Source organism: Mytilus trossulus, chromosome 5, assembly GCF_036588685.1.
Source record: "Mytilus trossulus isolate FHL-02 chromosome 5, PNRI_Mtr1.1.1.hap1, whole genome shotgun sequence".
NCBI lineage: Eukaryota > Metazoa > Mollusca > Bivalvia > Mytilida > Mytilidae > Mytilus > Mytilus trossulus.
This window is the reverse complement of record NC_086377.1, coordinates 78,690,317-78,717,179: the sequence shown is the minus strand read 5'-3', so window position 1 is coordinate 78,717,179 and position 26,863 is coordinate 78,690,317. Positions and strand designations below refer to the sequence as shown.

Genomic DNA, 26,863 nt, shown 5'->3' with positions numbered 1-26,863 from the left:
TGTTGGTGTTGAGCATATGAGTGTCATTGCTATGTCACATGTTGGTGTTAACTATAAGAGTGTCATTGATATGTCACAAGTTGGTGTTGCGGTAAAGAGTGTCATTGCTATGCCACATGTTGGTGTTGAGTATAAGAATGTCATTGATATTCCACATGCTGGTGTTGACTATAAGAGTGTCATTGCTATACCACATGCTGGTGTTGAGTATAAGAGTGTCATTTCTACGTCATATGTTGGTGTTAACTATAAGAGTGTCATTGCTACGTCACATGTTGGTGTTGAGGGATATAGTATCATTGCTATGTCACATGTTTGTGTTGAGGGAAATAGTGTCATTGCTATGTCACATGTTGGTGTTGAGTATAAGAGTGTCATTGCTACGTCACATGTTGGTGTTAACTATAAGAGTGTCATTGATATGTCACAAGTTGGTTATCAGGTAAAGAGTGTCATTGCTATGTCACATGTTGGTGTTGAGGGATATAGTATCATTGCTATGGCACATGTTTGTGTTGAGGGAAATAGTGTCATTGCTATGTCACATGTTGGTGTTGAGTATAATAGTGTCATTGCTAAGTGACATGTTGGTGTTGAGGGAAAGAGTGTCATTGCTATGTCACATGTTGGTCTTGACTATACAAGTGTCATTGCTAAGTGACATGTTGGTGTTGAGGGAAAGAGTGTCATTGCTATGTCACATGTTGGTCTTGACTATAAAAGTGGCATTGCTACGTCACATGTTGTTGTTGACTATAAGAGTGTCATTGCTGTCACATGTTGGTGTTGACTATAAGAGTGTCATTGCTAAGTGACATGTTGGTGTTGAGGGAAAGAGTGTCATTGCTATGTCATATGTTGGGGTGACTATAAGAATGTCATTGCTATGTCACATGTTGGTGTTGACTATAAGAGTGTTATTGCTATGTCACATGTTGGTGTTGAGGTTTAAGAGTGTCATTGCTATGTCAAATGTTGGTGTTGAGGTAGAGTGTCATTGATATGTCACAAGTTGGTGTTGAGGTAAAGAGTGTCATTGCTATGCCACATGTTGGTGTTGAGTATAAGAATGTCATTGCTATGTCACATGTTGGTGTTGACTATAAGAGTGTCATTGCTATGTCACATGTTAGTGTTGATTATAAGAGTGTCATTGCTAAGTGACATGTTGGTGTTGACTATAAAAGTGTCATTGCTATGTCACATGTTGGTGTTTAACATATGAGTGTCATTGCTATGTCAAATGTTAGTGTTGACCATGAGAGTGTCATTGCTGTCACATGTTGGTGTTGACTATAAGAGTGCCATTGCTATGTCACATGTTGGTGTTAACTATAAGAGTGCCATTGCTATGTCACATGTTGGTGTTGACTATAAGAGTGTCATTGATATGTCACAAGTTGGTGTTGAGGTAAAGAGTGTCATTGCTATGCCACATGTTGGTGTTGAGTATAAGAATGTCATTGATATTCCACATGCTGGTGTTGACTATAAGAGTGTCATTGCTATACCACATGCTGGTGTTGAGTATAAGAGTGTCATTTCTACGTTATATGTTGGTGTTAACTATAAGAGTGTCATTGATATGTCACATTTCGGTGTTGAGGTAAAGAGTGTCATTGCTACGTCACATGTTGGTGTTGAGGGATATAGTATCATTGCTATGTCACATGTTTGTGTTGAGGGAAATAGTGTCATTGCTATGTCACATGTTGGTGTTGAGTATAAGAGTGTCATTGCTACGTCACATGTTGGTGTTAACTATAAGAGTGTCATTGATATGTCACAAGTTGGTTATCAGGTAAAGAGTGTCATTGCTATGTCACATGTTGGTGTTGAGGGATATAGTATCATTGCTATGGCACATGTTTGTGTTGAGGGAAATAGTGTCATTGCTATGTCACATGTTGGTGTTGAGTATAATAGTGTCATTGCTAAGTGACATGTTGGTGTTGAGGGAAAGAGTGTCATTGCTATGTCACATGTTGGTCTTGAGGTAAAGAGTGTCATTGTTATGTCACATGTTGGTGTTGAGGTAAAGAGTGTCATTGTTATGTCACATGTTGGTGTTGAAGTAAATAGCGCATTGTTATGTCACATGTTGGTGTTGAGTATAAGAGTGTCATTGTTATGTCACATGTTGGTGTTGACTATAAGAGTGTCATTGTTATGTCACATGTTGGTGTTGAGTATAATAGTGTCATTGCTGTCATATGTTGGTGTTGACTATAAGAGTGTCATTGCTATGTCACATGTCGGTGTTGACGATAAGAGTGTCATTGCTATGTCACATGTTGGTGTTGACTTTATGAGTGTCATTGCTATGTCACATGTTGGTGTTGACTATAAGAGTGTTATTGCTATGTCACATGTTGGTGTTGAGATAAAGAGTGTCATTGATATATCACATGTTGGTGTTAAGGTAATGAGTGTCATTGATGTGTCTTGTACCTTTTTGGATCAAAGCTCTTCATCGTTTTAATAAGCTTTGGATTTTCAAATATTTTGTCCTCGAGCATCACTGAAGAGACATTTATTGTCGAAATCTGCATCTGGTGCAGAAAAAATTGCTACTGTTAAAGTTATTTTATGTCACATGTTGCTGTTGACTATAAGAGTGTCATTGCTAAGTGACATGTTGGTGTTGAGGGAAAGAGTGTCATTGCTATGTCACATGTTGGTGTTGACTATGAGAGTGTCATTGATATGTCACATGTTGGTGTTGAGCATATGAGTGTCATTGCTATGTCACATGTTGGTGTTAACTATAAGAGTGTCATTGATATGTCACAAGTTGGTGTTGCGGTAAAGAGTGTCATTGCTATGCCACATGTTGGTGTTGAGTATAAGAATGTCATTGATATTCCACATGCTGGTGTTGACTATAAGAGTGTCATTGCTATACCACATGCTGGTGTTGAGTATAAGAGTGTCATTTCTACGTCATATGTTGGTGTTAACTATAAGAGTGTCATTGCTACGTCACATGTTGGTGTTGAGGGATATAGTATCATTGCTATGTCACATGTTTGTGTTGAGGGAAATAGTGTCATTGCTATGTCACATGTTGGTGTTGAGTATAAGAGTGTCATTGCTACGTCACATGTTGGTGTTAACTATAAGAGTGTCATTGATATGTCACAAGTTGGTTATCAGGTAAAGAGTGTCATTGCTATGTCACATGTTGGTGTTGAGGGATATAGTATCATTGCTATGGCACATGTTTGTGTTGAGGGAAATAGTGTCATTGCTATGTCACATGTTGGTGTTGAGTATAATAGTGTCATTGCTAAGTGACATGTTGGTGTTGAGGGAAAGAGTGTCATTGCTATGTCACATGTTGGTCTTGACTATACAAGTGTCATTGCTAAGTGACATGTTGGTGTTGAGGGAAAGAGTGTCATTGCTATGTCACATGTTGGTCTTGACTATAAAAGTGGCATTGCTACGTCACATGTTGTTGTTGACTATAAGAGTGTCATTGCTGTCACATGTTGGTGTTGACTATAAGAGTGTCATTGCTAAGTGACATGTTGGTGTTGAGGGAAAGAGTGTCATTGCTATGTCATATGTTGGGGTGACTATAAGAATGTCATTGCTATGTCACATGTTGGTGTTGACTATAAGAGTGTTATTGCTATGTCACATGTTGGTGTTGAGGTTTAAGAGTGTCATTGCTATGTCAAATGTTGGTGTTGAGGTAGAGTGTCATTGATATGTCACAAGTTGGTGTTGAGGTAAAGAGTGTCATTGCTATGCCACATGTTGGTGTTGAGTATAAGAATGTCATTGCTATGTCACATGTTGGTGTTGACTATAAGAGTGTCATTGCTATGTCACATGTTAGTGTTGATTATAAGAGTGTCATTGCTAAGTGACATGTTGGTGTTGACTATAAAAGTGTCATTGCTATGTCACATGTTGGTGTTTAACATAAGAGTGTCATTGCTATGTCAAATGTTAGTGTTGACCATGAGAGTGTCATTGCTGTCACATGTTGGTGTTGACTATAAGAGTGCCATTGCTATGTCACATGTTGGTGTTAACTATAAGAGTGCCATTGCTATGTCACATGTTGGTGTTGACTATAAGAGTGTCATTGATATGTCACATGTTAGTGTTGACTATAAGAGTGTCATTGTTAAGTGACATGTTGGTGTTGACTATAAGGGTGGCATTGATATGTCACATGAGTGTCATTGCTATGTCACATGTTTATGTTGAGGTAAAGAGTGTCATCTGGTCATAGCTATGTCAAATGTTGGTGTTGACTATCAGAGTGTCATTGATATGTCACATGTTGGTGTTGAGGTAAATAGTGTCATTGCTATGTCACATGTTGGTGTTGAGGTAAAGAGTGTCATTGCTATGTCATATGTTGGGGTGACTATAAGAATGTCATTGCTATGTCACATGTTGGTGTTGACTATAAGAGTGTTATTGCTATGTCACATGTTGGTGTTGAGGTTTAAGAGTGTCATTGCTATGTCAAATGTTGGTGTTGAGGTAGAGTGTCATTGATATGTCACAAGTTGGTGTTGAGGTAAAGAGTGTCATTGCTATGCCACATGTTGGTGTTGAGTATAAGAATGTCATTGCTATGTCACATGTTGGTGTTGACTATAAGAGTGTCATTGCTATGTCACATGTTAGTGTTGATTATAAGAGTGTCATTGCTAAGTGACATGTTGGTGTTGACTATAAAAGTGTCATTGCTATGTCACATGTTGGTGTTTAACATATGAGTGTCATTGCTATGTCAAATGTTAGTGTTGACCATGAGAGTTTCATTGCTGTCACATGTTGGTGTTGACTATAAGAGTGCCATTGCTATGTCACATGTTGGTGTTAACTATAAGAGTGCCATTGCTATGTCACATGTTGGTGTTGACTATAAGAGTGTCATTGATATGTCACATGTTAGTGTTGACTATAAGAGTGTCATTGTTAAGTGACATGTTGGTGTTGACTATAAGGGTGGCATTGATATGTCACATGAGTGTCATTGCTATGTCATATGTTTATGTTGAGGTAAAGAGTGTCATCTGGTCATAGCTATGTCAAATGTTGGTGTTGACTATCAGAGTGTCATTGATATGTCACATGTTGGTGTTGAGGTAAAGAGTGTCATTGCTATGTCACATGTTGGTGTTGAGGGATATAGTATCATTGCTATGGCACATGTTTGTGTTGAGGGAAATAGTGTCATTGCTATGTCACATGTTGGTGTTGAGTATAATAGTGTCATTGCTAAGTGACATGTTGGTGTTGAGGGAAAGAGTGTCATTGCTATGTCACATGTTGGTCTTGAGGTAAAGAGTGTCATTGTTATGTCACATGTTGGTGTTGAGGTAAAGAGTGTCATTGTTATGTCACATGTTGGTGTTGAAGTAAATAGCGCATTGTTATGTCACATGTTGGTGTTGAGTATAAGAGTGTCATTGTTATGTAACATGTTGGTGTTGACTATAAGAGTGTCATTGTTATGTCACATGTTGGTGTTGAGTATAATAGTGTCATTGCTGTCATATGTTGGTGTTGACTATAAGAGTGTCATTGCTATGTCACATGTCGGTGTTGACGATAAGAGTGTCATTGCTATGTCACATGTTGGTGTTGACTTTATGAGTGTCATTGCTATGTCACATGTTGGTGTTGACTATAAGAGTGTTATTGCTATGTCACATGTTGGTGTTGAGATAAAGAGTGTCATTGATATATCACATGTTGGTGTTAAGGTAATGAGTGTCATTGATGTGTCTTGTACCTTTTTGGATCAAAGCTCTTCATCGTTTTAATAAGCTTTGGATTTTCAAATATTTTGTCCTTGAGCATCACTGAAGAGACATTTATTGTCGAAATCTGCATTTGGTGCAGAAAAAATTGCTACTGTTAAAGTTATTTTATGTCACATGTTGCTGTTGACTATAAGAGTGTCATTGCTAAGTGACATGTTGGTGTTGAGGGAAAGAGTGTCATTGCTATGTCACATGTTGGTGTTGACTATGAGAGTGTCATTGATATGTCACATGTTGGTGTTGAGCATATGCGTGTCATTGCTATGTCACATGTTGGTGTTAACTATAAGAGTGTCATTGATATGTCACAAGTTGGTGTTGAGGTAAAGAGTGTCATTGCTATGCCACATGTTGGTGTTGAGTATAAGAATGTCATTGATATTCCACATGCTGGTGTTGACTATAAGAGTGTCATTGCTATACCACATGCTGGTGTTGAGTATAAGAGTGTCATTTCTACGTCATATGTTGGTGTTAACTATAAGAGTGTCATTGATATGTCACAAGTCGGTGTTGAGGTAAAGAGTGTCATTGCTACGTCACATGTTGGTGTTGAGGGATATAGTATCATTGCTATGTCACATGTTTGTGTTGAGGGAAATAGTTTCATTGCTATGTCACATGTTGGTGTTGAGTATAAGAGTGTCATTGCTACGTCACATGTTGGTGTTAACTATAAGAGTGTCATTGATATGTCACAAGTTGGTTATCAGGTAAAGAGTGTCATTGCTATGTCACATGTTGGTGTTGAGGGATATAGTATCATTGCTATGGCACATGTTTGTGTTGAGGGAAATAGTGTCATTGCTATGTCACATGTTGGTGTTGAGTATAATAGTGTCATTGCTAAGTGACATGTTGGTGTTGAGGGAAAGAGTGTCATTGCTATGTCACATGTTGGTCTTGACTATACAAGTGTCATTGCTAAATGACATGTTGGTGTTGAGGGAAAGAGTGTCATTGCTATGTCACATGTTGGTCTTGACTATAAAAGTGGCATTGCTACGTCACATGTTGTTGTTGACTATAAGAGTGTCATCGCTGTCACATGTTGGTGTTGACTATAAGAGTGTCATTGCTAAGTGACATGTTGGTGTTGAGGGAAAGAGTGTCATTGCTATGTCATATGTTGGGGTGACTATAAGAATGTCATTGCTATGTCACATGTTGGTGTTGACTATAAGAGTGTTATTGCTATGTCACATGTTGGTGTTGAGGTTTAAGAGTGTCATTGCTATGTCAAATGTTGGTGTTGAGGTAGAGTGTCATTGATATGTCACAAGTTGGTGTTGAGGTAAAGAGTGTCATTGCTATGCCACATGTTGGTGTTGAGTATAAGAATGTCATTGCTATGTCACATGTTGGTGTTGACTATAAGAGTGTCATTGCTATGTCACATGTTAGTGTTGATTATAAGAGTGTCATTGCTAAGTGACATGTTGGTGTTGACTATAAAAGTGTCATTGCTATGTCACATGTTGGTGTTTAACATATGAGTGTCATTGCTATGTCAAATGTTAGTGTTGACCATGAGAGTGTCATTGCTGTCACATGTTGGTGTTGACTATAAGAGTGCCATTGCTATGTCACATGTTGGTGTTAACTATAAGAGTGCCATTGCTATGTCACATGTTGGTGTTGACTATAAGAGTGTCATTGATATGTCACATGTTAGTGTTGACTATAAGAGTGTCATTGTTAAGTGACATGTTGGTGTTGACTATAAGGGTGGCATTGATATGTCACATGAGTGTCATTGCTATGTCACATGTTTATGTTGAGGTAAAGAGTGTCATCTGGTCATAGCTATGTCAAATGTTGGTGTTGACTATCAGAGTGTCATTGATATGTCACATGTTGGTGTTGAGGTAAAGAGTGTCATTGCTATGTCACATGTTGGTGTTGAGGGATATAGTATCATTGCTATGGCACATGTTTGTGTTGAGGGAAATAGTGTCATTGCTATGTCACATGTTGGTGTTGAGTATAATAGTGTCATTGCTAAGTGACATGTTGGTGTTGAGGGAAAGAGTGGCATTGCTATGTCACATGTTGGTCTTGAGGTAAAGAGTGTCATTGTTATGTCACATGTTGGTGTTGAGGTAAAGAGTGTCATTGTTATGTCACATGTTGGTGTTGAAGTAAATAGCGCATTGTTATGTCACATGTTGGTGTTGAGTATAAGAGTGTCATTGTTATGTCACATGTTGGTGTTGACTATAAGAGTGTCATTGTTATGTCACATGTTGGTGTTGAGTATAATAGTGTCATTGCTGTCATATGTTGGTGTTGACTATAAGAGTGTCATTGCTATGTCACATGTCGGTGTTGACGATAAGAGTGTCATTGCTATGTCACATGTTGGTGTTGACTTTATGAGTGTCATTGCTATGTCACATGTTGGTGTTGACTATAAGAGTGTTATTGCTATGTCACATGTTGGTGTTGAGATAAAGAGTGTCATTGATATATCACATGTTGGTGTTAAGGTAATGAGTGTCATTGATGTGTCTTGTACCTTTTTGGATCAAAGCTCTTCATCGTTTTAATAAGCTTTGGATTTTCAAATATTTTGTCCTCGAGCATCACTGAAGAGACATTTATTGTCGAAATCTGCATCTGGTGCAGAAAAAATTGCTACTGTTAAAGTTATTTTATGTCACATGTTGCTGTTGACTATAAGAGTGTCATTGCTAAGTGACATGTTGGTGTTGAGGGAAAGAGTGTCATTGCTATGTCACATGTTGGTGTTGACTATGAGAGTGTCATTGATATGTCACATGTTGGTGTTGAGCATATGAGTGTCATTGCTATGTCACATGTTGGTGTTAACTATAAGAGTGTCATTGATATGTCACAAGTTGGTGTTGAGGTAAAGAGTGTCATTGCTATGCCACATGTTGGTGTTGAGTATAAGAATGTCATTGATATTCCACATGCTGGTGTTGACTATAAGAGTGTCATTGCTATACCACATGCTGGTGTTGAGTATAAGAGTGTCATTTCTACGTCATATGTTGGTGTTAACTATAAGAGTGTCATTGATATGTCACAAGTCGGTGTTGAGGTAAAGAGTGTCATTGCTACGTCACATGTTGGTGTTGAGGGATATAGTATCATTGCTATGTCACATGTTTGTGTTGAGGGAAATAGTTTCATTGCTATGTCACATGTTGGTGTTGAGTATAAGAGTGTCATTGCTACGTCACATGTTGGTGTTAACTATAAGAGTGTCATTGATATGTCACAAGTTGGTTATCAGGTAAAGAGTGTCATTGCTATGTCACATGTTGGTGTTGAGGGATATAGTATCATTGCTATGGCACATGTTTGTGTTGAGGGAAATAGTGTCATTGCTATGTCACATGTTGGTGTTGAGTATAATAGTGTCATTGCTAAGTGACATGTTGGTGTTGAGGGAAAGAGTGTCATTGCTATGTCACATGTTGGTCTTGACTATACAAGTGTCATTGCTAAGTGACATGTTGGTGTTGAGGGAAAGAGTGTCATTGCTATGTCACATGTTGGTCTTGACTATAAAAGTGGCATTGCTACGTCACATGTTGTTGTTGACTATAAGAGTGTCATTGCTGTCACATGTTGGTGTTGACTATAAGAGTGTCATTGCTAAGTGACATGTTGGTGTTGAGGGAAAGAGTGTCATTGCTATGTCATATGTTGGGGTGACTATAAGAATGTCATTGCTATGTCACATGTTGGTGTTGACTATAAGAGTGTTATTGCTATGTCACATGTTGGTGTTGAGGTTTAAGAGTGTCATTGCTATGTCAAATGTTGGTGTTGAGGTAGAGTGTCATTGATATGTCACAAGTTGGTGTTGAGGTAAAGAGTGTCATTGCTATGCCACATGTTGGTGTTGAGTATAAGAATGTCATTGCTATGTCACATGTTGGTGTTGACTATAAGAGTGTCATTGCTATGTCACATGTTAGTGTTGATTATAAGAGTGTCATTGCTAAGTGACATGTTGGTGTTGACTATAAAAGTGTCATTGCTATGTCACATGTTGGTGTTTAACATATGAGTGTCATTGCTATGTCAAATGTTAGTGTTGACCATGAGAGTGTCATTGCTGTCACATGTTGGTGTTGACTATAAGAGTGCCATTGCTATGTCACATGTTGGTGTTAACTATAAGAGTGCCATTGCTATGTCACATGTTGGTGTTGACTATAAGAGTGTCATTGATATGCCACATGTTAGTGTTGACTATAAGAGTGTCATTGTTAAGTGACATGTTGGTGTTGACTATAAGGGTGGCATTGATATGTCACTTGAGTGTCATTGCTATGTCACATGTTTATGTTGAGGTAAAGAGTGTCATCTGGTCATAGCTATGTCAAATGTTGGTGTTGACTATCAGAGTGTCATTGATATGTCACATGTTGGTGTTGAGGTAAATAGTGTCATTGCTATGTCACATGTTGGTGTTGAGGTAAAGAGTGTCATTGTTATGTCAGATGTTGGTGTTGACTATAAGAGTGTCACATGTTGTATGATCAGGTGTCACATGTCATGTTCAGTACAGTAGTAAATGCATGTTGTATGATCAGGTGTCACATGTCATGTTCAGTACAGGAGTGGTAAATGAATGTTGTATGATGTGGTGTTACATGTCATGTTCAGTACAGGAGTGGTAAATGCAGGTTTTATGATCAGGTGTCACATGTCATGTTTAGTACAAGAGTGGTAAATGAATGTTGTATAATCAGGTGTTGAGCAGATGAGTGTCATTGCTATGTCACATGTTGGTGTTGACTATAAAAGTGTCATTGCTATGTCACATGTTGGTGTTGAGGTTAAGAGTGTCATTGCTATGTCACATGTTGGTGTTGACTATAAGAGTGTCATTGCTATGTCACATGTTGGTGTTGATTATAAGAGTGTCATTGCTATGTCACATGTTTATGTTGAGGTAAAGAGTGTCATCTGGTCATTGCTATGTCACATGTTGGTGTTGAGGTAAAGAGTGTCATTGCTGTCACATGTTGGTGTTTAGCATATGAGTGTCATTGCTATTTCACATGTTGGTGTTGACTATAAGAGTGTCAATGTTATGTCACATGTTAGTGTTGAGTATAAGAGTGTCATTGCTAAGTGACATGTTGGTGTTGACTATAAGAGTGTCATTGCTATGTCACATGTTGGTGTTGATTATAAGAGTGTCATTGCTATGTCACATGTTTATGTTGAGGTAAAGAGTGTCATCTGGTCATTGCTATGTCAAATGTTGGTGTTGACTATCAGAGTGTCATTGCTATGTCACATGTTGGTTTTGAGGTAAATAGTGTCATTGCTATGTCACATGTTGGTGTTGACTATAAGAGTGTCATTGGTATGTCACATGTTGTATGATCAGGTGTCACATGTCATGTTCAGTACAGTAGTAACTGCATGTTGTATGATCAGGTGTCACATGTCATGTTCAGTACAGGAGTGGTAAATGAATGTTGTATGATGTGGTGTTACATGTCATGTTCAGTACAGGAGTGGTAAATGCAGGTTTTATGATCAGGTGTCACATGTCATGTTTAGTACAAGAGTGGTAAATGAATGTTGTATAATCAGGTGTTACATGTCATGTTCAGTACTGGAGTGGTAGATGTATGTTGTATGATCAGGTGTCACATGTCATGTTTAGTACTGTCCAGAGTGGTATATGAATGTTGTATAATCAGGTGTTACATGTCATGTTCAGTACAAGAGTGGTAAATGAAAGTTGTATAATCAGGTGTTACATGTCATGTTTAGTACTGGAGTGGTAAATGAAAGTTGTATAATCAGGTGTTACATGTCATGTTCAGTACAAGAGGGGTAAATGAATGTCGTATGATAAGGTGTCACATGTCATGTTCAGTACAGGAGTGGTAAATGAATGTTGTATAATCAGGTGTTACATGTCATGTTCAGTACAAGAGTGGTAAATGAAAGTTGTATAATCAGGTGTTACATGTCATGTTTAGTACTGGAGTGGTAAATGAAAGTTGTATAATCAGGTGTTACATGTCATGTTCAGTACAAGAGGGGTAAATGAATGTTGTATGATAAGGTGTCACATGTCATGTTCAGTACAGGAGTGGTAAATGAATGTTGTATAATTAGGTGTCACATGTCATGTTCAGTACAAGATTGGTAAATGAATGTTGTATAATCAGGTGTTACATATCATGTTCAGAACAGGAGTGGTTAATGAATGTTGTATGATCAGGTGTCACATGTCATGTTTAGTACTGGAGTGGTAAATGAATGATGTATTATCAGGTGTCACATGTCATGTTCAGTACAGGAGCGGCATATGCATGTTGTATGATCAGGTGTCACATGTCATGTTCAGTACAAGAGTGGTAAATGAATGTTGTATAATCAGGTGCCACATGTCATGTTTAGTACAGGAGTTGTTAATGAATGTTGTATAATGAGGTGTTACATGTCATGTTCAGTATAGGAGTGGTAAATGAATGTTGTATAATCAGTGTCACATGTCATGTTTAGTACAAGAGTGGTAAATGAATGTTGTATGATCAGGTGTCACATGTCATGTTCAGTACAGGAGTGGTAAATGAATGTTGTATAATCATGTGTCACATGTCATGTTTAGTACAGGAGTGGTCAATGAATGTTGTATGATCAGGTGTCACATGTCATATTCACTACAGGAGTGGTTAATGAATGTTGTATGATCAGGTGTCATGTCTCAAGTCATGGTCATGCAATATTTTTTTGGGACCAAAGTAATGTTTTGTGTAGAATACTATGTTACGTGTAATAAAGTAAATCAATATTTCAATTGTATACAGTTACGAAGTATCAGACAGCAACTCTTTGACATACAAACTGGAGTGGTATTCATCAGTGTAATAAAGTTAGTCACAATATATCATAATACTATGTTTCTTAATATTTTGAAGACAAGAGTATTTGCAATAAATAGAATGTACACTGAATCATAGAACACTAACAAGTATTGACAAGGGCAGTGTTTAACTGATCCACATTATGTGTACTATATAATAAATATCTGTTAATGTGTTAAACATTTTACTTCACTTACATAATCATCTCTACATTCCAAGTTAGCTCTGTTCTTTACACATAATTCTACCTCTTCTATATTCCCAACCTTTGCAGCTGTAATAAGTTTCTGTAAGCAAAACAAAGCTTTTACATTTTTCTCTATAACATATTTTTTTTTTAGAAAAGTCTGTAGACAATTGTATTATGCATCAGTTTTGAGATCAGCCTAAGTTTTTGTTGAGGTTTGTATTGCTCGGTCTTTAGTTTTCTATGTAATGTTTTGAATATTAAAAGAAGATGTGGTATGATTGCCAATGAGACAATTCTACAAAATAGACAAAATGACACAGAAAATAACAACTATAGGTCACCGTACAGCCTTCAACAATGATCAAAGCCCATATGGCATAGTCAGCTATAAAAGGCCCTGAAATGACTAAGGTAGACTGTTGAATTTTGATTGTTTTTAATTTTTTTCCATGGCGTTGTCAGATTCTCTTTGACCTAAAGAGTTGTGAATGTCCTTCAATATCTTACGTTTCTTTTTTTTTTTTGTCTCCTCGAATTTTGTATATGGGTAAAGCCAAAAAGGTGCTCCAAATTGGTCAAATAACCATATGAAGCTTAAATCCCAATTTTTAAATATTTAATATATGTTATTTGATTAGTACTTGTTATTGTGCATCAGTGACATGATGAAGCAGAAAATTTGATAAATATCAAATATCCGCTAATTCAATGTGTCTTGTTATTGAAGTTTGTCAAACGTAGATTTGTACGTTCCTGTGTCCCAAGCGTGACATGGAAACCCCCTTCTAATAAAAAATATACCTGGTTGCTTTGTAAGGGCAAAAGAAAAACGGAAAGTAAGTTAAATCGTCAGAAAAGTGTTGTTGCACTATAAATCCGTCAAAGTTTTCTGTAAAATGCAGTAAAATTAATCAAAGAAACGATTATTCCGACAGGGTTAGTAGTGTTATATTGACAATAGACTACACTGATAAAAATAACGCACGGGGTTTTCCGCGATATCGTCATCTGCGGAACATTTGATTGGTTCCTGTCATATTCATACGCCGTCGTAACTCGGCTGTTTCAAATAGTTCTGGTTTTAGTTTCGTATTCCGTTTTATGAGAAGCATAGAATGGCAAGTTTGTAATGTCAAAATAACGTTAAACGTACTTAAAATGTGTATTCCTTATTTTTAACGGAAAGAGTTTATCCAGGGAGAAAAAATACTTTGTTGCATTTCAAAATTGCTATTTATACGAAACTAAATATCAGCATCACTATCATTCATGGATGAAAATGGAAGAAGAACACGATGGTAAGTTTAGAGCAAAATGTCAAACTAATAACGACCAGGTCGTCAAACAAAGTATAACGACCAAACCATTCTGTCAAATTAACACTGTTTTATATATTTTTTGCCAAAATAATATGCTTAAAATGATGAGAACTAACGAAAATAACGCATTCAAACACCCAAGTCAAACAGTTCGTTCACTTTTTACGGTTACATCGATATGACCGTTACTTGACCAATTTTGTCAACCCAGTCAATATAACACCAAGTATGTAGAAGAACTTTGTAGAGATATACTGCACCATTCTTTTCATTTAACTCCTATTTTAACTTACAGATAATAAATGGTGGAAAGTTAATGTACTTTTAAAAAGGGTGAGGTAATTTTCAGTGCTTTTTCACAGAGTGTTAGTTGACAAATATATGCAGAGTCAATATAACCATGGTCATTAAGAGAGTTATTGGACACCTTAATGTTAGGGTCAATATAACTCCTACTCTTACAGTAGTCTTAAAGCTACTATTAATACTGAAATATGTTGACTTTGGCTTTAAGCCTACAATTCTCTTGTACAATAAAAAAAATAAGCCTTATAGTGAAATTGTAAGCATATTTCGGAAATTCCTGCTTCTTTGAAATAGAGCATAAGTTGACGACTAAAGGATTCAAGTCAATATAACCTTGGTCCAAAGAGAGTTAGTTGACACATTAATTTTAGGGTCAATATAACCTATATGAAATATGTTGAAAGCCAATACTATTATTTTTTTTGTTTGGTCCTGGCCCTAAGCATACAAATGCCTAATATCCATTTCATATCTAAAGCTTTTTAGATAAAATATGCATACTCCAGTCTCCTTTAATATAGAGAGTTAGTTGACAACTTAAGATTCAAGTCAATATAACTATATGGTCATTAAGAGAGTTAGTTGACACCTTAATGTTAGGGTCAATATAACTCCTACTCTTGCAGTAGTCTTAAAGCTACTATTAATACTGAAATATGTTTACTTTGGCTTTAAGCTTACAAATCTCTTGTACAATACAAAAATTAAGCCTTTTAGTGAAATTCCTGCTTCTTTGAAATAGAGAGTAAGTTGACGACTAAATGATTCAAGTCAATATAACCTTGGTCCAAAGAGAGTTAGTTGACACATTATTTTTAGGGTCAATGTATAACCTATATGAAATATGTTAAAAGCCAATACTATTATTTTTTTTGTTTGGTCCTGGCCCTAGGCATAAAAATGCCTAATATCCATTTCATATTTAAAGCTTTTTTAGATAAAATATGCATACTCCAGTCTCCTTTAATATAGAGAGTTAGTTGACAAGTTAAGGATTCAAGTCAATATAACCATGGTCATTAAGAGAGTTAGTTGACACCTTAATGTTAGGGTCAATATAACTCCTACTCTTGCAGTAGTCTTAAAGCTACTATTAATACTGAAATATTTTGACTTTGGCTTTAAGCTAACAAATCTCATGTACAATAAAAAAAAAAATAGCCTTTTAGTGAAATTGTAAGCATATTTCCTGCTTCTTTGCAATAGCCATAAGTTGACGACTAAATGATTCAAGTCAATATAACCATGGTCCAAAAGAGAGTTAGTTGACGCATTAATTGTAGGGTCAATATAACCTATATGAAATATGTTAAAAGCCAATACTATTATTATGTTTTTGTTTGGTCCTGGCCCTAAGCATAAAAATGCCTAATATCCAATTCATATTTTAACCTTTTAGATAAAATATGCATATATCCAGTCTCCTTTAATATAGAGAGTTAGTTGACAACTTAATTTAAGGGTCAATATAACTCCTACATGAAATAAGCCATGCCAAAACCAATTATTTTTTGTTGGCTTTAAGGGTAAGCAAACAAATCCCTTATTTTCCCCTGCACACACATTTGCAGGGGACAAAGAAATACCATCAGGTCTTGTTAGCGCTCTCACAGGTACAATTCTTGCCAGATTTTTATACGCCCATCTAAGTCAGGAAGTATAATGGTATACATCTGTCCGTCTGTCAGTCGTCCACACTTCGGACACTAACTCAAAAATGCTTCACCAATGTCCATGAAACTTTAGTAAATTGTTTATATCTACATGATCTATTGATGTAAGCTCCTTTTCATTACCTCACCTGACCTGAAAGGTGACTGGTCAAGTGAGCTTTTCTCATCACTTGGCGTCCGTCGTCCTTCGTCCATCGTCTGTAAACTTTTACAAAAATCTTCTCCTCTGAAACTACTGGGCCAAATTTAACCAAACTTGGCCACAATCATCCTTTGGGTATCTAGTTTAAAAAATGTGTCCGATGACCTGGCCATTTAACCAAGATGGCCGCTATGGCTAAAAATAGCACACAGGGGTAAAATGTATATTTTGGCTTATATCTCAAAAACCAAAGCATTTAGAGCAAATCTGACATGGGTAAAATTGTTCATCAGATCAAGATCTATCTGCCCTGAAATTTTCATATGAATCAGACAAGTCCTTAAAGGGTTGCTGCCCCTGAATTGGTTATTTTAAGGAAATTTTGCAGTTTTTGGTTATTACATGTATCTTGAATACTATTATAGATAGAGATAAACTGTAAACAGCAATAATGTTCAGCAAAGTAAGACCTACAAGTAAGTCAACATGACCAAAAATGTCAGTCAACCCCTTAAGGAGTTATTGCCCTTTATAGTCAATTTTTAACAACTTTCTTCTCTGCAACTACTTGGCCAAATTTAACCAAACTTGGCCACCATTATCATTGTTGTATATACATGTAGTTTTAAAAATGTGTCCGATGACCGCGCCTACCAAACAAAATGGCCGACATGGCTAAAATTAGAACATAGTGGTAAAATGCAGTTTTTGCTATTTATCTTTGAAACTAAGACATTTATGGCAAATCTTTCAAGATTTAAATGTCCATCAGAATAAGATGTATCCCCTCACAAATTTTCAAATGAATCCGACAACCAGTTGTTGGGTTGCTGCCCTAAAATTGGTAATTTTAAGGAAATTTTCAGTTTTTGGTTATTATCTTGAATTCTATTATAGATAGAGATAAACTGTAAACAGCAATAATGTTCAGCAAAGTAAGATCTACAAATAAGTCAACATGATCAAATTGTTAGAGAACCCCTTAAGGAGTTATTGCCCTTTATAGTCCATATTGAACAACTTTTCGTCATTTTTGTAACTTGTACAAAAATCTTCTTTTCTAAATTTAACCAAACTTGGCCACAGTCATTACTAGGGTATCTATTTAAAAAAAGTGTCTAATGACCCTGCCTACCAACCAAGATGGCCGACATCAGTAAACACAGTAACAGGTAAGCGACACAGGCTCTTGAGAGCGTCTAGTTTTTTGTTTTATTTCAGATTTTACGTTTTCGATTTATGTGGCTTTATTCATAAAAAAGGGGGAATTTTCAACACTTCGGACAATAACTCAAAAAGTCTTTCACCAATGTCCATGAAACTTTGGTGAATTGTTCATGTCTATTGATGTAAGCTCCGTTTGGTTTCTTTTTAATTTCGTTTTCACATAATTTGTGTTTAGGATTTATGGGACTTTATCAAAAAAAGGGGGGATTTCCAGTTTATGTACTATACATGTAGCTCAAATTCCTTTTAACCTTTCCTCCCGTTATAACAATACAACATTGGGATTGATAGAAGGAAGCTCCCTTTCAATTTAGAAAAAAAATGGCAATGTCTTATCAGAGTAATAGGACTTTTGCCATTTGAATTATGGCAATTTTTCACAATTTGCACATTTACTCTAGTATTCCTAAATTGATTTCCTTGAAACTTTACATTATTGTTGGGATTGATATTATGAAGCTCCCTATTGATTTTTGCTTATTTGTTTGTTGTTCTGGAGTTACAGGACTTTCAATCTCTGCTTAGCTCTGTGGAGCACTTTAATTTATTGTTTTAAGTTAATATGTATTAAATGGCAATATCTTCTGTGTCTATGGACACTTCCTTTCCATGCAATAAGTTATTAAATAAATTTAGCTGTGGTTGATTGAATGTTATAAAATTTTGTATTAAGTTAATAATAAAAGGGTTTCCGGCTCCAATGGTTTCTGAAAAGGGACAAATTGGGGAATAATGTGTGTTTGTATCAAAATTAAGTAGGAAGAGGACAAAAAAGCAACAAAAAAAACCATTTTTATAAGAACCTATTAATCTTTCATGACTAACATGGTGTATATTTATATATCATTTCAGGTACTGAAAGAAGATCTTCCCGTCTTGGTCCAAGAAAGAAAATAATTGTAGAGGAAAATGAAGAAAATGAAATGGATAAAGATTCCTCAACACCAAATTCAACATACAAACAATATCTTTTCTCATTGGAGACCAAGTATGGAAAAAAACATGTAGAAGAATTTAAAGAAAATGAAAACTTGAGACAAAGAATAAGGAGAATGAATTATAGTGAAGAAATGAAAAATAAAAAAAGAGAACAAGCAAAAATCAGACAACGTCGATTTCAAGAAAGAAAACGTCAAGAGAAACTCACAGCACCAGTCAAGCGTCTCACTAGGAAACAACAGATTGAGGTTGAACAGAAAATGGAAGATAAGAGGAGGTATTGGAGAGATAGAAAAAAACAATCTAGGAGCAGAATGTCTGACAAAGAAAGAAAGAAACAGATGTTATTAAATAGCACTGACAAGACTGAAAATAAAGGAGGGCTTGATACTTCACAAACAACAGATGATAGGACAGAAAATGAAGAAAGTCAAGATACTTCACAAACAAATGATGAGGGCAATACAAGCGATGAAGATTCAGACAAAACTCAATCACATCAGAATGCTGATGAAAACACAAGTGATGACTGTTCTGATATAAAAGACAATGAGGAGTTATCTGCTTATAATTTAAACAACTTACAGACATTTAAAACTAAACAGGCGAGACGACAGGCTGTCAGAAGAGTAATCAAAAGTTTACCTAAAGATTCAGAAAAATGGACTGAAGTTATGAAATATGTAATATCTAGAGCCTCACCAAAGAGGAAGAGTCTATTATGCAAAAATGGCATTATAAGTAGCCCTAAAACAGCTAGTTTTAGGATTGAATGCGAAAAAACAGTTGAAAGAATGGCTAGCATTGAAAATCAGTTAAGAATGAAACGTGACAAAGATTCATTGACAAAAAGAAGTCTTATCGCTCAGATAGTGAAGGCTGCAGATGAGTCCAGTCTTGAAAATGGAGAAAATAGGAGTGCATCAGTTAAATTAATGGCTGAGGTAGTTAATGAGACTGATGAGTGCATTTCTGGAGATGAGGAAAATATGAGTCCTACAATTCCTTCATGTGATCAGGTTGGTTATCGTCATGATCGTAGCAAAACATTGGCAAACTTAACAGGCAAATCAAGTGGAAATAACTTTAAGTCTGAAATAGAATACAAGGATTTTTTAAATCTCAATTCTTTTTCTGGTGATGGTGATGATGATGTTGGATTGGATTCAACTTTAGATCTGTCTAATTGTTCTATATATGTGAGAATGATAAATGATGGAACTGAAAAAGAATTGCAAGAACTTATCTTACATGATCACACATTAGATGCAACTACTGGTGATTTAGAGCTTTGTATCAATGCGGTAGGTGGAATAGAAAAAACTGAAGAAGAAACAGAAAAAGATGAAAATAAAGAAATAGAGAAAACTGAAAAAGAAACACTAAAAGATGAAAATGAAGAACATGCAATGAAAGGGAACAGCAAAGTGTTTGAAATAGAAAAAGATGAGTATGAAAAAGCTACAATTGAAACAGACATTAAAGTCCTTGAAATAGAAGAAGATGACAATGAAGAACATGCAGAAACAGACCGCAAAGTCCTTGAAATGGAAAAAGATGATAAGTTAGAACCTACAATAACAAAAGACAGCAATGTCCTTAAAGAAGAAGAAGATAAGAATGAAGAACCTACAATTGAAACAGATAGCAAAGTACTTGGAATAGAAAAAGATGATAAGTTAGAACCTACAATTGAAAAAGACAGTAAAGTACTTAAAGAAGAAGAAGATAAGTATGAAGAACCTACAATTGAAACAGACAGTAAAGTACTTGAAATAGAAAAAGATGATAAGTTAGAACCTACAATTGAAAAAGACAGTAAAGTCCTTAAAGAAGAAGAAGATGAGAATGAAGAACCTACAATTGAAACAGATAGCAAAGTACTTGAAATAGAAAAAGATGATAAGTTAGAACCTACAATAACAAAAGACAGCAATGTCCTTAAAGAAGAAGAAGATAAGAATGAAGAACCTACAATTGAAACAGATAGCAAAGTACTTGAAATAGAAAAAGACAAACTAAATCTAGCATTGCAAGATTTAAAGTAAAAGAATCTTCCAAAAAAATAAATGCAATTCAACCAGCCATATACTCTATATTGAATAAGTTTTCCTTCTCGAAAAAGTATCTACATAAGAAAAGGGGGAAGAGATGCTTCTATGAGAGGAAGATAGCAACCAAAGAAAAAGACAAAGAAGAAGTTTCAAATTTTTTAGAAGAAACGGTGAATTCAACAATGATGCCAGGGAAAAAATATATAAGTAAAAGAACCGAAAAACAAAAGACTGTTCTCAACAAGACCATGAAAAGATTGCATCAGAGTTATAAGACTGAGAAGAAATCAAAAATGTCCCTTTCTCAATTCAAAAAACTGAGACCCAAACACATCAAAACGAGGAGCAAGGCAAGTTGGGTCCAATGTCTTTGTGAAAAATGCGAAAACCTCAATTTGAAGAGAGAAGCCTTAGAGAAAATATGTACTGTTAAGTTTGACGATATCTATAAAATGGTTAACTTGACTTTATGCAATAAACCTGATGACCAGAAATGGCACCATAAACGGTGTATAGATAGGGAATGCGAGAATTGTGGTACAAGCAAAATTCAAAAGGTGCTGATTGCACAAGCTCCAAAACATGACACAGATGTGCACTGGAAAGTATGGGAGAATGTTACTGTTAAAACAAATTCAAAACGAAAAATGATTGTACAAAAGACTGGAAAAATTCAAGAATTGATATCCCAAACACTTAAAGAATTAGAATCCTTTTCACAGCACATATTTCTTGCCAAATGGCAGTATCATCAATACAACGAACTAAAAAACAACTTGAAGGAAGGAACAGTTGTTATGACAATGGATTTTTCAGAAAACTACAGATGTGAAAACCAAAGAGAAATTCAGTCTGCACACTTTGGATACTCTCAGTTGACTTTACATCCAATTATGGTTAATTATATATGTCCTACTGAAAGCTGCAATACAGTTTGCACATTGTTTATTGACATACTATCAGATGATCTAACACATGATCATTTTAGTGTTGATACATTTTCGGATGCAGCAATCAAATATCTTGAAAATGACCAAAAATTGAAGATAGAAAAAATAATAGAATGTACTGATGGATGTACCAGCCAATATAAGTGCTGTAGTTCATTTCTGAACTTATCGCTTCGGTCTGAAAATATTCCTGTTACAAGAACATATTTTGGACCACATCATGGAAAAAACAGATGTGATGGAGAGGGCGCTGTTATCAAGTCTAATGCCACCAAAGCTGTACAGTCGCTGGAAACAGTTATCCAAAATGCAACTGATATGGCTGAATACTGCAAAAAAAGGTTTGGAGAAAAAATGCAACACGATGGAAACCATCAGAGTAGAAAATTTCTGGTTATAAATGAGATAAACAGAAAAACAAACATCAAAGCAAATACTGTTAAAGGCAGTAGACAGTTTTTTTGTGTTAAAGGGCAAAAAAATAAGACAATTGAAGCAAGGTCATTGTCCTGCTTTTGTACTGCATGCCTAAATGCAAGTGAAAGTACATGTGAAAATAAAAGCTATGTTGAACAATTTAAGGTTATCAAATTAAAAACAGAGGAAACAGTTGTAAAGTTGATAGAAGAAAAATGTACACCAGACAGAGAATTGAAGAGGGAAAAAGAAAAAGAAGTTTCAAAAGTTATAGATTTGACTTTTAAGAGACAATCTAAAGAAAATTGTACAGTTAACAAAAAATTGATGACAGAAAAAGAAGTTGTAAAAGTTATTGATTTGACTCCAAACAGACAATCTAGAAAAAATTGTACAGTAAACAAAAAATTGAAGACAGAAAAAGATGTAAATGTTATAGATTTGACTTCTAAAAGACAATCTAAAGAAAATTGTGCAGTAAAGAAAAAATTGAAGACAGAAAAAGAAAAAGAAGTTGTAAAAGTTATAGATTTGACTTCTAAAAGACAATCTTCTATCCATATTGATGATATTATTGAAATTAGTCCTAAAAAGCTGAAAAGTACATGTGCTTCATTTGTGAGAGAAGAGTTTTTTAAAGATGCACAGATCAAACTTCAAAAAGCCACAACATATGTAAATTTCTTGGAAATAGTCATTAAAATTAACAGGGAGATGCAGGAATTAGAGCTTCCCATCCAGGATACTGTGCTTTTACAAACATCTTTGCCAGTTGATGAACCTTCAAAAGACCTTTTTCCAGATGATGTTAACCAAAACATGTCACCTCGAGCTGTGTATGGCGATGGCAACTGCCTTTTTAGGGCTGTGTCCATTTTTATTTGGGGGAATGAAAACCATCACTTAGAACTTCGCATTAGAACAACAATTGAAATGGCACTAAATGAAGACTTATATTTAGACAACACCTTCCTACAGAGAGGATTGCCAGATGTCAGTAAAGCCATGTTTCTCACCAAGCAATATTGTCAATTTTTGGAAGGTTATGTGATGCAACATCTAACAGATGGTGTCATACAGAATCTTTACAGGTTTGTTAAGTTCATTCTAATCTGTAAAAAAAAAGGGGGTAGACTTCGAAATGCAAACATTTTGTTTAAAAATTTCCAATTCCATTAAAAATCATGCATTTCCCTAAAACGATAACTTTCAGGATTCATTCTAAGTCACAAATATTAATAATGTGCACCTCTTATTTTGCATTCTTACTTTTCGACTAAAAAAGGTTCATCAGTGACGCTCAAATCAAAAGAATTGAAAAGCCAAGTAAAGTAAAACAGACAAAAAAGTAACTATTTTAAAAATAATGTAATGAAGGCTGCATAAAATAGTCAAATTCATTATAAATGCTGCATCCTCAATATTTTTATCATTTAATTTCAGAGCAGAAGTCATGAGCACATCCAAAAATGGTGTCTATAGTACAATGTGGCACATCCATGCAGTCTCCTCTTTGCTAGGGTCTGAGTTAATGTCTGTATATCCACAATATGGAGGATATACAGTAAGACCATTTCTGAATCGTATAATCCAGCCAAGACAGTGCAAGACATCAAGCAGTATGTACTTTAATATATATATATATCTGTTGATTTTTTAAAATATGTATATATATTTAATTATTAAATACCCCAAAACATATGATGTCAAGACACCAAGTTGTGTTAAATAATCTTTCATATTGGGCAAAATCAAAAGACATCAGTTCCTGAAGGGTGAGCATTTCCTGCACTGTATATGGCACCTGTTGTGTTATTTCTTTGTTCAGTCCAGTAATGATGGAAGGTTATTATGACTGAGGATGAATATATATATCTGATATGATTTCTGACATACTTTTGTCATAATTGCCAGTCAGCTCATAATGGCGACTGTAAAATTTCTAAGTGATCAATGACTTTTAAAACTCAGGTGTAAAAATACCTCACCTAAAAAGTAAAAAAGTCATTCAAAAACAATCCATATTCCATACCTTGATTCTTTTAACTGAACATTTAAAGTGCAGATGATGCACTCCTGTTGATTTATTCATAATTGCGGGAATGTATTTTCAGGATATTTCATAATGTGGACCAGCACAAGAGGGAAAAATTGTCCTGAGGCTAGATGGAGACCTAACCATTTTGTACCAGTTATTGGTAAGCTTTAATTCTGGTTTTCCATTGAAATTTGTATGAATATAATTAAAAAAAACTAATCGAAAGATGTAAGTGGTGGGGTTATTGTTTCCCCAAACACAGGCCAGCAATTTATCGTCCCCTTCAGAGGACTAGATTGGTTTTCTCAAGACCATCTCGCAAGTGGTGTCAAGGGATAGTAAAAAAATCAGTTCTAAAAATTTCCTCCTCAGAAAAAGGATTGAACTAGGAGCCTAAGGGTTAGATCTAATGCATTAACATATACACCACGACTCTCTGAACTCTCTGAATCTGCTGCATATCTTGACTAAAACCCTGGATATTCATTGTTTTTCAACTGTCAAGTGTATTGCTCTTATTTCTTTTAAAGATGTTTCCAATGAGGATGAGATGACGACTAGACATACAGATGAGACCACACCAGATCATAAAGAAGTGAAGTAAGTTTACATGACATCTTAGCAGTTGATGTACAGTTATTTTGGAGTAGACTTTTTACTGATTTTCTTTAATTTTAATCTGAGTGCAAGCTAATTAGACATTCAATATAAGCTAAATTATATCTTGCTTGGTAGACAAAATATGTATGATGTAAGTAGTTTTTGTTATTGTAAGAAATAGGTTTAACTTCATGGACATTTTCTTTTTAACAAGTTTTCATTTATTCTTTTTAAAACTTAATACATGTATATATGTTTCAAGGTATAATAATGGGGTCCATGTTCTGATCCAGCATGGATCAAAACAATTTCCTGCTGTTGTAAGTGTATTGGTTGATTTTTTTAATATTTGCATGGTTTATTACTCAAGTATTATATCATGTTATTTTTATTTTATTTATTTTTTAATTTACAGCATTGATTTATTTTTTGTTCATGAAAACTATTACTTGATGAATTAAAATGATTCATTTACACTGTAAGTTGGAACACAAAAAAAGCCATATTTCAATATTCCTATTTACACAAAAATAACTAAATTAATTGACAGATGAAACTTCATGCTAATAATATATAATTTCTATTTTTTTTTTTTTACCTTTTTCTTTATATCTGTATAAATATCTAAAAGAAATACCAATTAGTTTCTTGTGTACAATTTGGAATTTAGTATGGCGTTCATTATCTCTAAACTAATATATATTTGTTAAGGGGCCAGCTGAAGGACGCCTCTGGGTGCGGGAATTTCTCACTTCATTGAAGACCTGTTGGTGACCTTCTGCTGTTGTTTTTTTTATATGTTCGGGTTGTTGTCTCTTTGACACATTCCCCATTTCCATTGTCAATTTTATTTATTTAATCGAATACAAATGTTCAGAAATACATTTTTTTTTGTCTAGGTACATCAGTGGCCATACATTTCTTATTTCAATAATGTTAATGGACATGACAACAAGTATTGGCGTCTTCAGGAAACCCAGCACACCTGCCTTCCTGAAGACGTCATAAGAAAAATCTTGGCTCCAGATTTGGCCATGTGTGGACGCCGAAGATTTTTTTATGTATTTAAAGGTAAGAATTGTCTAGTAACAATACCCTGTTCTATATATTTTACATGATATATTTGTGGAATTAACTCACTATTAACATGGTTCAGGATATTTTTAGTGTGCACCACTGCATTGAGAATATTTTAAATATACTTTTACATGTATTCCAAAAACAAAGTATAGTTAATCCTCAAATCTTACTTGCATGGTTTGTTCGAATAAAAAGATAATGTTTTTATATGCTGACACCCCAGTAAACTAATCAGAAGACATGTAACTGTCGAAAATTGATAATATAGGTCTAAATAGTGTGAGAGAAGCAACCAAAGTTTTTTTTTAATTTCTTGGTGGTGTTCTTTTCAATATTTTGGGAATAAAAGGATGTAAGATATAAGTTCCTATGACATGGGACAAAAAAATAACTGACTAAAATGTGACAAAAAGCAGCACCATTCAGCCTTCAACTCACATAGACCCAACAAATTCTTAATGGCTTAATAGAATAAGGACACAAACCTATATAGATGTAAATACAGCCTTTTATCAAAAGAACATTATTTTAATTAACAATAAACAAGAAAACAGAAAATTGTCACAAGACTATAACATGCAAGATTCTGTCTTGAAATGGTGCAACAAGTTTATTTTTAAGCACTCAACCTCCCCATACCCTTGAATTTGACAAACAATAAAAACATGAATGTAGACACAATGCAACACAATGTGAAGTGGTTCTTATTTCCAAATTTGTTTTACGGAACATAAGAAGATGTGGTATTATTCCCAAAGAAACAACTCTCCACCTAAGACCTAAAGAAGTATAAAAAAACAATTATAGCCTATAAGGTCACGTTATGGCCTTCAACATGGATCCTTGATTTAAATTTTCATTCATTTCAATTAAAAATCATGTATAAAACTATTTTAACTTTATTTATTGCTTTTCAGATCTTTGAGATAAATGAACAGTGGACATGGTGGAATAGACGAACTTTAAAATGTTTTTAATTTGTTTAAATAAATGATGATTCTTGAATAGTGGTTTAATTATTAGTATTGTCATACATTAATGTGTTTTATACTTTACTTTCAAATGTATTGATTTAATAAGCTCTTAAAAAAGAAATTGTTGAAAACAGTTGATCAATAAAGTCACCATCTGACATAGCCAAGAGTATCATAACTGTACATATATATGTTATGATGGTATGATACTAAACCCCTAACGGGAAGGATTGTGCCTGATGTTCATACGATGAAATCATAATCTTTCAGTCAGTTTCATT

At 34.9% G+C, this 26,863-nt stretch overlaps 1 protein-coding gene and 1 long non-coding RNA gene across 2 annotated transcripts in view; one reads left to right on the top strand and one right to left on the bottom strand.

The window, feature by feature from the left end:
• Positions 1 to 12,870: 12,870 nt before the first annotated feature.
• Positions 12,871 to 26,863, bottom strand: part of LOC134717485 (uncharacterized) — a 30,868-nt gene continuing 16,875 nt past the window's right edge. The window contains exon 4 of the long non-coding RNA XR_010107338.1: positions 12,871 to 12,960. This is a non-coding gene — a long non-coding RNA (uncharacterized LOC134717485). The remainder of the gene's footprint in view (positions 12,961 to 26,863) is intronic.
• Positions 13,790 to 26,613, top strand: LOC134719261 (uncharacterized). Its single transcript, XM_063582265.1, has 8 exons — positions 13,790 to 14,161; positions 18,383 to 20,463; positions 20,499 to 22,981; positions 23,334 to 23,509; positions 24,005 to 24,088; positions 24,459 to 24,528; positions 25,428 to 25,599; positions 26,526 to 26,613. Exons 1-7 carry the CDS (start codon positions 14,137 to 14,139, stop codon positions 25,534 to 25,536), a joined length of 5,028 nt encoding a protein of 1,675 aa, XP_063438335.1. The 5' UTR covers positions 13,790 to 14,136; the 3' UTR covers positions 25,537 to 25,599; positions 26,526 to 26,613.